This window comes from Salvia splendens, chromosome 21, assembly GCF_004379255.2.
Source record: "Salvia splendens isolate huo1 chromosome 21, SspV2, whole genome shotgun sequence".
In the NCBI taxonomy this organism is placed as follows: Eukaryota; Viridiplantae; Streptophyta; class Magnoliopsida; order Lamiales; family Lamiaceae; genus Salvia; species Salvia splendens.
Genome location: NC_056052.1, coordinates 26,505,208 through 26,518,304, shown reverse-complemented (window position 1 = coordinate 26,518,304; position 13,097 = coordinate 26,505,208). Strand labels below are relative to the sequence as shown.

Genomic DNA, 13,097 nt, shown 5'->3' with positions numbered 1-13,097 from the left:
TCAAGTGGTAATAAACTAATAAATCAAGTACACCTGCAACAGCTTAATACACACAGTAGTAATTTGTATATTTTCCCATTATGCATGGTCGACTAATAAAGCTAAAATTATTTTGAGAGCAAGAAAGAAAAGCTGAAAATAAACTCTCATTACAATGAAGTTATCTAAGCACAAGAAAGTAGAAAACATAGAATTTCGGAAGCACGCATTCACTTCAAAACACAATAAACATTGCACTGGGATATCATTAGTAACAAGATTATACCACCGTCTTCATGGATGACAATGATGCAAGAATTCGGTGGGGCAAATTGAGTTGCGGCATTCCACCTTCTTCCACATCAATCCCTTTCAACAAATACATATCCTTAATGGAAAGAAAGCCCTTTGAGGCCGAGGAAGCCCCCACGCAACACTCTCATCCTCTCGCCCAAGCACACGTAGCCACTTAACTTCAGGTACTCCAGCTTCTGCAGCTTTCCCAGCTCCGTCATCGGATCCTCCTCCCAAACGTCTCCACGAGCGTCAGATTCGGCGGGAAAACGCCCGGATCCGGGCACCACCTCATCCTGCCCCGCAGCTTCAGCTTCGTGAGGCCCGCCAGATGAGGGATCATCGCTGGCTCGATCGAGCCAGCGACAGATCCCACGTCAGCTCAAGCTTCACGAGATTCGTCATCTCTTCCATCGACACCCTCGCTCTCTTGAGCACGTTTCCATCTCTCTCCTGGTCGAGAAACAGACCCAATTCTCGAACAGGACAGGTCGAGGGAGACGTGCACCGTAGCAAATCATCCACGCTGAGGTATCTCAGAGTCTCCACGTGTTTCAAGCTCTCCATCGTTGTCAGTCCGTGGACGTGAGCTGCGCTGAAGTAGCGCAGCTGCTCCATCACGGGAGTGGCGTGCGGTAACTCGAGATTCTCGCTCCCCACGTCGAGAATCTCGAGTTTCTCGAGGTGGCCGAACCACCCCGGGATCTGGATCCGCTGATCAGCGGTTACGGACTGTATTCTTAGGTACCTCAACCCGATCAACGAGCGGAACGAGTGAGGGAAACTCCGCCAACCAACGCCTTCAAGGTAGAGTATCTCGAGCAACTGAAAACTCTTCCAGAAACGAAATGGGGTATTCACACAGACATCGCTGAAGCCATCGGAATGGGAATTGATGATGAACAGAGAGCGGAGATGGCGGGTATGGTCCCTCGACACTGTGTCGAGGTTCTGACCATAGAGAATGCGATGACGAGGCTTTGTCGTCCTCTTCATCGCCTCCTCCTTCTCCTTCCCCTTCTCGATGATCTGAAACCCTATTTCATCTTTGCTTTCTCCAAACACACTTCTCGGAAGAGATCATGTAAATGGCAGTTTCTAACGCGGCCATCCAGCATTAAATCCTTGATTTGAACCATGTTTCGATTGATCAACTCATCCAAATAGCCTCTCGCGATCTCATCCAGGGTTCTACTTCCTTCGTGATGGATTAGCCTGTGTCTTCATGATTCATCACAAAAAGTTCTGTAATTCTCAATAGGATATGAATCAAACAAGTTAATCGAAAATTATAGAATTAATCACATGCTTTAGACCATCCAAGATTAGTGCGTAATATTTGCTACCTCCACAGCTTTATGCTTCAGCTTTGAACAACCTCGTTAGCTTGGACAGATGAGCATGTTCCATCCACACTACTGCAAGAAGATTACCAACAGAAAGGAGCCTCAACCTCAAGGATGGGATTAAGACCAAAAAATTACAGAAAGCAAGGTGAATTCATTAAGCTTGTCATCAAACAACATCACTAACTTCATAATTCTCCAACTCCAGAGCCAAAATTCTGAAGAATGTAGTCCTATGGAAAACACGAAAAAAGTTCACTTCACTGCAGTTCGACCTATAGCTTTCCACGATGAAGTGTTTCTCCAGTTTAATAAAAATAGAAAGCACATTGAAACACATAATCAATCTATATATACCAAAAACAAAATAAACGCAAAACAAGATACAAACTTAAAGCAGAACACAACCAAAATATACCGTTGGTACGCAATGCTTTGATCTTATCTTCAATAAAAGCGCGTTCATGTAACCATTTAAGAGATGAAAATCATACTGTTGCCAACTGTTACACATTCTATGCTCTCTCTTTCTCCTATCAATTGATCTAACACTTTGCACCCCTTCAAAGAAAAATACGAAGCATGCGATGCAGAGGTCCTTCAACAAATTAATGGCAAAATTCTTCCCATTAACTTCACCATACAATACATTCACCATCACTCTAACTAAAACCGGGCATTCAGTACACCGATTCCCCAACCCCCCGCAAAGCTTTCTCCATTTCCTTCATCTCTCCATCCTGCCAGTTCAACAGCCTCCTTAACAATAACCTTCAGAGAAAACTTCACGAATGAGCTCTCATGGCACAATCAATGACCACACCATATCTAGGCGAATTCGCAATAATCCAATCATACAAATGCAACAAATTACAGTCTCTCACCCTCAGAATAGAGCGCAAAAATGCCGCTCGATTCAATTTCACTACGAATTGCCCAAATCTCCGACGGCAGTTGAGGAGGCGACGATTGAGAGAATGGAGGGCGGTGGAAGAGAGTTGAAGAAGAGATTTGAGGTCGGAGAGGAGAGCAGTGGTAAGGGACGGTGGATTTGGAGAGTGGAGCGGAAGGATGGTAACAGTAGTGGTATGCCGCGGCGGAGTGTGAGACAAAAGCCGCGAGAGGTGGAGGATAGTGAGAGGGAGAAAGGCACGCCATTTTCGTTTGGGGGAGACAGTTCAGTCTTCGGGTTTAAGGAAATGGGTCGGGTTACTCGGTTTCAGATCTTTGCTTCGGGTCCGCAGTTAAATGGGCTAATATTATTGGGCCAAATTCTGATGATAATATTAAAGAGCCTGTCATTCTTTTTGTCCGTTCTTTTTTTTTTCCATTCTATTATATACTAGTGAAATGTATGTTTATTGACTAGTTAATATTGTTACTTAGAAAAGTGATTTGTTTGAACAATTGAATACTATCTCCATGTAAGGTTTACTTTTTAAGTATGTATTGACAGGCTCTAGCGTTGAAGCACGGTGCTGATATTATTTTTAGTACTACTACTTATTATACATTGAACATTTGAACTAAGACATCATAACATTGCAATTTTACAGTATCAACATGTAGATGACAATGATGCAAGAATTCGTTGGGGCAAATTCATAGTTTTCAAGGCCGGGCAATGACGGAGGCGGAGTAGTTTGAGTTGCGGCATTCCACCTTCTTCCACATCAATCCCTTTCAACAAATACGTATCCTTAATGGAGAGCCCTTTGAGGCCGAGGAAGCCCCCTTGCAATACTGTCATCCTCTCGCCCAAGTACGCGTAGCCAATTAACTTTAGGTGCTCTAGCTTCGGCAGCTTGCCCAGCTCCGCCATCGGATCCTCCTCTAAATACGTCTCCGCGAGCGTCAGAGACCTAAGATTTGGCGGGAACACGTCTGGATCCGGGCACCTCCTCATCCTGCCTCGCAGCTTCAGCTTCGCGAGGCCCGCGAGATGAGGGATCATCGCTGGCTCGATCGACAGCCACAGATCCCACATCAGCTCCAGCTTCACGAGATTCGTCATCTCTTCCATCGACACCCGCGCTCTCCTGAGCACGTTTCCCTCTTTCTCCTGGTCGAGAAACAGACCCAGTTCTCGAACAGGACAGGTCGAGGGAGACTTGCACCGTAGCAAGTCGTCTACGCTGATGTATTTCAAAGTCTCCACGTGTTTCAAGTTCTCCATCGTTGTCAGTCCATGGACGTGAGCTGCGCTGAAGTAGCGCAGCCGCTCCATCACGGGAGTGGTGTGTGGTAACTCGAGATTCTCGCTCCCAGCTTCGAGAATCTCGAGTTTTTCGAGGTGATCGAACCACCCGGGGATCTGGATCCTCTCAACGGATCCGGACTGGATTCTAAGGTACCTCAACCCGATCAACGAGCGGAATGAGCGAGGGAAATCGCGCCAGCCAACGCCTTCAAGGTAGAGTATCTCGAGCAACTGAAAACTCTTCCAGAAACGGAATGGGGTTTTCACACAGACATCGCTGAAGCCGTCAGAGTGGGAATTGATGACGAAGAGAGAGCGGAGATGGCGGGTCTGATCCCACGATAGCGTATCGAGGTTCTTACCATAGACAATGCGACGACGAGGCTTTGTCATCCTCGTCATCGCCTCCTCCTCCTCCCCCTTCTCGAGGATCTGAAACCCTAATTCTTCTTTCGCTTTCTCCAAACACACTTCTCGGAAAAGATCATGTAAATGGCAGTTTTTAACACGGCCATCCATGGTTAAATCCTTGATTTGAACCATGTTTCGATCGATCAACTCGTCCAAATAGCCTCTTGCGACCTCATCCACAGTTCTTCTTCCTTCATGACGGATTAGCCCGTGTCCAACCCATATATGGATCAGCCGCTTCACAGGGATGTTTGCGTCTTCATAAAAGCATGCGAGGCACAAGAAGCATGATTTCAATTGGGGAGACAGGTTTTGGTAACTTAACTCCAAAATGGTTGATATTCTGCTGCCTGCTGCTCTTCCATAATGTGAGTTCACTTGTTCTAAGACCTCTTCCCATCGTCTCTTCGTGTGTGGTTCGACTAGTAAGGCTCCGATCACAGTGATGGCTAGAGGAAGTCCGTTGCACTTCTCCACAATTTCTCGGCCGATGGGCTCAAGTTCTTCGGGACATTGGGGGTGTTCGGTGTGGATGAATGCCTTCTTCATGAACAGTTCCCAGCTCTGGTCGAGGTCTAGAACCTTCATCTCGAGGGCATAGTTAACATACTTTGTAATAGTCTTGTTGCGAGTTGTGATTAGTAATCTACTTGGTTTATCTGTTACGGATCGAAATGACTAAATTCAATAAACCAGTGGCAAGTAATGTGAAAGAGAAAGGGAAAGAGAAAGAGAAAGTAAACGATAAAAATATATATTTTTTTAAAAAAAGGAAATGACTCAACTATCCTGGAAAAAAAAAAGAAAAGAATACGATTCAACTATCTTGGCACGAATAGAGTATTTGTTATTCAAGATGATTTGTTCACATACAATTTTCATTGAATTTTCAGATTTTTCATATTTTTTCTATTATACTCTTATATTCAGTATTATCTACACTCCAATTAAATGTAAATCTTATATATATATTTAGTACGAATATCATATAGTATAATTCATGGAACATACATGACTTAAATTTATGTAGGAAGCAATATATGCATATTACACAAACCTTGTTTATCTGGGAAGGCATGTCTCAGAGCTTCCCAGTGTTCTTTCTCCCACAAATCATCAAGAACTATGAAATACGTTTTTCCCTTGAGCTGTTCATGGAGCATCTCTTGAAGCTTTTCAAGAAGATCCTTCTCATCCGTCGTTGACTTCTCGATTTTCCTGATTTCATCTTTCAGCCGCGGCGACCTCGGCAACTGCATGATCAGCTGCTTAACTGTCTCCCTCGGATCAAACCCACTAGAAACCACAACCCAGCAACGACAATCGAATCTTCCAGCAACACCGTTGTATATTTTCCGAGCAACAGTTGATTTCCCAATCCCGGCCATGCCCTCGACGACCACAACCGAGAGCAGTTCCCTCTTCTCCTCATCTAGAATCGATTCCTGTAGAATAGATTCCTGTAGCAGGGGTGAATAGTCAATAGACATATATTACTGATTTACTAAGCTGATGTTTGGTTTACTAGATAAAACAGTATATAATTTAGGATTGAATAATTATGAGATTATTTAGGGTTTAGGGTTGGCTATGATTAATTAGCAGGAGAGGGTTGGCTATAAGAGTGTTGACTATGACTAATTATTTAGCAGAAGAGGATTGATTGTGACTAATTATTACATGACTATAGTCATGACTATCCATCTACAATTAGGGTATTAAAACACTTTTTGACATATTTCTTTATAAAATTGGTAGGGGCTTATGCCCTATCCGCCCTACCAGCTTCTGCATATCATCTGCCACGCCCACCAAATGCTCGTCCTTTTTCCAAACCGGCATCCGCCTCCGCGATTCGACTCTCCATCCGGAAACCGATTCCACATCCTCCCCGAGATCCCTGATCCCGTAGCTCAGGCGGTTCCTGTGGATTGCCCGCAGCCGTTCCTGGATCGCGTCGATTTCTTTCCCTACTTTTTTGTCGTAGTGCATGTGCTTGGGGATGGCGGATAACATTCCGAGACGGGATTTGCTCTCGACTTTGAGGATGAACATCTCGACGACGTCTCTCGAGTCGAGAGCAACCTCTCGGATCTCGGATATCCAGTTGCGGATTCCTTCGTTGTCGGCCTGCTTCTGGTTGGCGTCTTTGAGGTAGCATTGGATGCGCTTGAGCTCGTCCTTGAGTAGCTCCACCTTTCCCTGGACGGATCGAAGGAAATATATCTTATGCAGCAGCAAATCGGCCAGCAGTCGCACCGTTGATGCGACTACCTCCATCTCTACGTCGGATGTGTTGGATTTCTATGTGAGCGTAGCTAGGATTTCAAATACTATATATAGAAAAATTTTGTATGTTTAAGAAGGGACATTTGGTATAATTTTATACGTATGATATTTTGTAGTAGGAATAAATTATGTAGAGGTGAAGAACGGGTATTTTTTTGGCTCACCTCTGGCAAAGATGACGAAGTTGTTGTAGTTTACTTTTGGCAAGAGGGGAATTTAAACTTCACATAAAGATTTGATTAATTCTTAGTACTAATATTATGATGTGTTCGAAAACTTGTGTAACACTATGAGTCTAACTTTGACTTGAAACAGATTTTAATACATGATAAAGGAAAGTCTGTGGAGAAAGTTAGTAAAATGTGAATCATACTTTTATGTACTTACTTCGTCCATAGAAAATAGTGTTGTTAGTTGACGACATGAGTTTAAAACTACTAGTACTCCATTTGTCCGCAATAAATAACTTACTCCCTTCATCCCACAAAGATTGTCTCATTTTGATCGGGCACGGGTTTTAAGAAATGTAATGAAAAGTGAGTTGAAAAAGTTAGTGGAATGTGTGTCCTATTTTTATATATTAGTTTTATAATAAAAGGTGAGTAGGAATGAGTTAGTGGAATATGAGGTCCACTACCAAAAATGGTAAAAGTGAAATGAGACAAATTTTGTGGGACGGACAGAAATGGAAAAGTGGGACAATCTTTGTGGGTCGGAGGGAGTAATTTTTACCGGTTCGAGTTTTAAGAAATTGTTTGACTTTGTAAAGATAGAAAAAGTTAATAAAAACCTTTATTAACGAATGAACGAACAAAAAATGAGACATTTAATAACGAAAAATGTTGCAATATACATATTACTACCTTCGTCCTTAAAAAATATAAACTTTTGAAACGGCACGAGTTTTAATGCATAATTAGTAAAGTAAGAGAGATGAAGATAAAAATGAGTAAAGTACGATAAATGAAGAAAATAAGTAGTTGAAAGTGATGTTAGTGGATTGTGGGGTCCACTTTCTAAAATAGAAAGTTTTTACTTTTAACGAACGAAGCTAGTAATAAAGTAAAAGAGATAAATAAGAAAATGTTTGAATTATTCTTAGTAAGAAATGAAATTCATCACATTAGACGGACACTAATTTTGGTGGGCGAATAAAAATAAAAACACAATATTGTTTTTTTGCAAATGAATGAGGAATGCGGAATATGAAATCCATATACTACTAAAAATAGTACTAAATTATTGATGTGGTGCATATGTATAAAATCAATGCAAATAATGAAGCGTATTTTGTCGTTTCATATTTGTTTCTGAGTAGAAAAAACGTAATTTCTAGCACAAGAATGTGCATTCTTTTCTTTTTAATCCGTCTTAAAAGAATATGCATTTTCTTAACTTTAGAAACTTTTTTTTATCTCTAATGAGGTGGGACACATTTTTTACTAAGAGCATCTATAAGGAGAAAGGTAAATGAAGAGGTAAACTCATATAACTACCATATTTACCTTTTTTTTCATGAAAAATCATTCTCCGAAGAGAGAGGTATATAAGAAGGTATTATACATTTTCCTATTTTGAAGAGGTATCTTTACCTCTCCATTGATGGAGAGGTAAAATCTTATAACTACCATATTTGTCTTCTTTTCATAAAAAATCATTCTCAAAGGGGAAGGTATTTGAGAAAGTATTACACTTTATGGTTTTTAATGTTTGTACTATTATTTTATTTTTAAAAAATGATTTACCTTTCTATATACCTTTTTTCTTTGTAATGTGTTATTTTTTAGAAGGGTATATTTCACTTTATAAGAAGGTAAATATATGATATACCTCTTTCATTTACCTCTCCTTGTTGGAGATGCTCTAATAATATTTTTATTACGTTTTCTCTCTACCTCTCTTACTTTACCAATTTTGCATTAAAACTTGTGTCTAACCCAAAGTTCATATTATTTGGTGACGGGGGAGTAATATTTAATTTTTAGTAATATATAACGAATTTTTTTATAACGAACATTATTAAAATAGGTTGGTAATATATAAAAATGTTGATACCGATGAAATATTTGGGGTAACCTTTTGTAATCCAGTTTAATTTTGAAGGAGGATTTCCTTTTTTAGACCTCAAATTTTTTTTCATTATTATCATAGGTTGAGTGGGCTTCAATTCAAGATAAACACTGACGTATGTGGTTAACATTTATTTAACAAATTACGTATGTTGGTTGTGGCGTGAAATAATTGCATTAGTTCGTGTTCGAAATAGTCTTTAATACTAGTAATACGCAAGTCACCATATATGTAATTTTTTTTCCATTTTATTTCAATATTTGGTCTAGTTTTTTATAGCTTGATTATTGATTTTCTATTATCTAAGTTTGTATTATTTTGATTAATTCGTTAGTGATATATTGAAGTTCGTCATGATGTGAACACATATGACGTATCCTGTATCTGAAAGATATAAAATAGTTGGTTGATAACATTCTATGTTAAATTAAAATATTTAACTTCTTTTAAGATTAAATATCCACGTGAACTATTAAATCAAGAACCCACTAGCTTCTTTCCTTTATGATTAATTTAATTTTCCTTGTTTTCATGTGCTAAAAACTTGATAACGAAAGAAATCAAAATAGTAATAAAAATATTACTAATATTAAATGTTATTGGAGAGATAAATAGTTTAAATTATTTAATTAATAAATTAACAAGTAATGAGCCCATGTTAAAATGCCCTCGTCAACTCTAGCTATAACGAACAACTAGGAATCTATTCGATTAAAAATTAATGCATAGTGGCCGTAATGTGATAATTAGGTGGTCATGGCACTGTCTGAGTAATTCTACCCATTATTGTTTATTACCACTATATATGATGGAATATATAGAAGTTGCTCATATATTTATTTAATTCTTAGTTAGTGGAAATTATTATATTAACATCAAGGTAGAGTAAAACAAAAGCTAAGGGGAGATGGCATATCATACTTAAATTTAATAGTTTTCGACGACTTAATGAGTTATTACTAGTGGCAAGGGTAATCTCCAAGTGATTACTTCCTAAAAATTAGAAATGACAAATACTAAGGAAAATCTATGAATCATGTCATACGATTTTCTTAGTGAATACACGAATCATGAGGTTGTGCATTCGAAACTAGACGTATTTTGGGAACCAGGCATTGTATATGTTGGAGGCTTAATTTCCTTGTCAAATGCACAAGGAATAGAGGGAATATAAACTTTGCAAGAATATAAACAAACACTTCATAAATGGACTAAAAAAACAAAATATTAAAATAACTTGCCCTCAATTTATGTACGCTTTCTTTTGTGTCTTAAATTATGGTTATTTTTAAAAATTTTCAAACGCTAGTAATTGTGTCTAATTTTCATGTTCCTAAAAGATAAACTTTTCCTAAGATGATCCAGCCACCTAGGGAGCTCAACTGTGAAATCATAGATGACGGGAGATTTGTGTATTCTCAAGCACTTTAATCCGATCAACGAACGACAAGAGCTAGGCAGTTTTCGAAAGCCAAAGCCATCAAGCTCGAGTGTCCTCAAGAGCCGGTAGCTCTTCCAGTAATCATACGGAATGGCCTTGTGATACGAGCATATCTTCGGGAATATCCCCCATATCTATATTATTTAGTTAGTTATTGATTTATCATATCTTTTCATATTTATTAGGATTATTTTCTTGTTCCTTAAGTTATGGTATCTATCCACTATTATAAATAGTGGACATGTTATTCATTTGGATCATTCAAGAAATATCAATTCAGTTTATCCTTTATCGTTACTTTATCTTTTATTATACTTTATTTTCTGCAAGTTCATCTCGTCAAACCCTAATTGACGGAGAACCCTAGGCTGCTCGATGGGAAGATCCCGCGAACAAACCTAACCCTTCTCCGGCGACTTCGCGCTGCCGGAACCGATACGAGTACCCTCTGATAAACTCGTGGTTTAGCAAGTATTTTGGATGTTTAACGTGAACATTTCAGTGTTTTTGTAGCATACTACTTGAGTTTACATCCATTATCCACTACATAAGTGTTTTGACGAGTTTGTCGAGTGTTTGGAGCTAAAACAGGTGAAAATGACTTGAAAACGAGCTTGAAGGAAGAATCGCCTGACCGGGCGCGCTTCAATGCGCGACTTTCGTATAATAGCCATAACTCTCTCATCCGGACTCCGATGGGGGCGTGCAAGATACTCACGCGAAGCCCTTTCGAAGACGAAGACAATGCTTTTAGAGGATTCCAGAGAAAACGCCCGACCGGGCGTTTTGGTCGCGAACTCCAGCAAGTTCGCCCGATCGGGCGTTTTGGCGACTTAAAATCGCCCGGTCGGGCGATGTGTTCTGCGAGATTGAAATTGCTATTATTTCCGCCCCGGGTATAAAAGGAGACCTAGGTTTTCGACCTCAACACACCATACACGCCACATAGCAGCTTTTGAAGGTTTGGAGAGTGGAATTGAGAGGAAAGGCGTCCCAATCCTCAACAAGATTGAAGACGAAGACGAATTTCCGTTCAATCCACCCTTGGGAGTATTTTCATTGGTTTTCATGTTTTATTCAATGACTATGGTTTATTCTTATGTTTTTGAGTTGAATATGAGTAGCTAAATCATTTGTAGAGTTTTGGTGAAGACTACAATGAATACTTGTGATTGATTCAATAGCTTTTGATTACCTATGCTCTTGTGATTATTTTGTTTCATTCTCGTGCCTTTCAATTCAATTGCCTAGCTACCAATTGGATATATTGACCTAGTTTTGAGTAATCGAGAGATACCTAATTAGAATTGATAAAGGAATGAACAACACCTAGATAATTTGCATTTGAGAGAAGGAATTCTAGAGTGAGGACTTGAATCTTTTGAGTATAGGAGTTAATTGTGAAGTATAGAAGGAGACTTCAATATTAATAGTTAATCAACGGGTTGAGTGCACTCGAGAGGGGGCTTAGCCTAGAATAGCGATTGTCCTTCTAATCCTAGAGACTTCAACGGGTAATCAAAGTTGTTGAGTTGTTTACATTGTGGGTATTGTAGTTGGATCCAAAGCTCCACCTCGTTCTCTTATTTGGAACTTTATCTTTTGTCTTTTGTTTTACTTTGTTTATGTTTAATAGTTAAATATCAAAACCAAACATTTGCTTTGTCTAAATAGTAGTTGAAATCGGTTCGTGGTACTTGAGTTTACACAATTTGTCTCTGTGGGATACGATACTCTTGCTTACTTTGTGCTACACTAGCCCCGTACACTTGCGGGAATTTCTTGTGTTAAAATAAGTTGAGTCACCCTCGTATCATCTGGTGCTTTCATCGGTTCTCATCCTCCGCATTACCACCGTCTCTACCACTGCAACGCAACATGTACCAGCAACGACAATTCTTGGAGTTGCAATCGCTCGACCAAGGATTGCAATATGATGTGCCGTCGTTTAGCGCGGCGGATCAATTACAACCCGATCCCTACCACCAGGGCCATCAATTCGACCACCACACACAACCGCCGCAGCCACGACCCCCTTCCTGTTGGGACCCGCCTTGGTATCACTTGCAGCAAGAGTACAGATCATGTGTTCAAGAATCCCCACCCGGCTGGCCATCTACCTGCTGGGACTTGTCGACGCCCTATCAAACATCAGAGTATCATAGCCTCCAATTTGAGTACCAGCCCCCACTAGTCCAGAATCAGTTTGCTCACGACGCCCTCATCGCCGGTCATTCCGGATGGTATCAACAACCTCAGCATTCGAATCCTAATATTGACGAGGAGACCGTGAATCCTTACTACCAACTAGAAGTGTACCAGCAACGGGCTGTTGACCAATTGCCTGAGCAGCCGCCCTATACGGGCTTCGATTTGCCAGAATCACCGCCATATCCGGGTTCGGAGCCTCTCGGCATGGCACGTGATCCGGTGACGCCGAATTTGGAACCGAACCTACAGTTGACTGCCTTGGCTTCACAGTTCGAGCGTTTGACTGCTACTGTCAAGCAATTGACGTCTCTGATGGATGCAAACAAACGCTGCCTGGGCGATCCACACGCCGCGACACGACCTCCACCAGACCCTACAGCCAGTGTCATGTACACGGAGCCGGTATCGTGTCCCCTACCACAGATGGCCGCCGCCGCCCCAGCTGATCTCCATCACGATCCATCTAGAAGCTCGCTGCCTGTTGTCGTTGCTATCCCGCCTCCACCAACCACAATATCTCTGTCGTGCGACTCCAATTTCGGGTATGACTCGATGGAATTAATTGTCGTTGATATTGATAAAGAGGAAAAAAATGTTATTCATTCTAGTGTTGATGTTAGTGGACCAATTTATGGTAGTAAAGATGGCATAGATGATCCATGTAGTGTTATTTTTACTTGCCGAGAACATATACATGTGGTGGAGCATAACAGGTTGGATATTACAATGTTGAGCAACAGGATTGATTCTTTTTTGTTGAAAGAGGACGAAGATGGTTCCATTGAGGATATGAAGAAGGTAATTGCCTGTGTATATGCGGTTTGGCATGTTGGTAATGTTACAAGTATTAATCATC

At 40.4% G+C, this 13,097-nt stretch overlaps 2 protein-coding genes across 8 annotated transcripts; both read right to left on the bottom strand.

Moving 5' to 3' along the window:
- Positions 1-126: 126 nt before the first annotated feature.
- LOC121785383 lies at positions 127-2,795 on the bottom strand. Of its 7 annotated transcripts, none has more exons than XM_042183796.1 (4): positions 2,504-2,795; positions 2,038-2,390; positions 1,620-1,691; positions 127-1,518 (listed from the first exon to the last, which is right to left on the bottom strand). In XM_042183796.1, the coding sequence occupies exon 4, from the start codon at positions 1,267-1,269 to the stop codon at positions 613-615; it is 657 nt and encodes a 218-aa protein (XP_042039730.1). In that variant the 5' UTR covers positions 1,270-1,518; positions 1,620-1,691; positions 2,038-2,390; positions 2,504-2,795; the 3' UTR covers positions 127-612. The 7 variants fall into 7 exon arrangements, with proteins under 7 accessions (XP_042039730.1, XP_042039731.1, XP_042039726.1 ...); XM_042183797.1 differs by having other exon boundaries at positions 127-1,494; XM_042183792.1 differs by having other exon boundaries at positions 1,620-2,390.
- A 283-nt stretch (positions 2,796-3,078) lies between these two features.
- LOC121783923 (probable disease resistance protein At1g58602) lies at positions 3,079-6,640 on the bottom strand. Its single transcript, XM_042182111.1, has 3 exons — positions 6,013-6,640; positions 5,288-5,690; positions 3,079-4,889 (listed from the first exon to the last, which is right to left on the bottom strand). The coding sequence occupies exons 1-3, from the start codon at positions 6,508-6,510 to the stop codon at positions 3,178-3,180; spliced, it is 2,613 nt and encodes an 870-aa protein (XP_042038045.1). The 5' UTR covers positions 6,511-6,640; the 3' UTR covers positions 3,079-3,177.
- Positions 6,641-13,097: the final 6,457 nt, after the last annotated feature.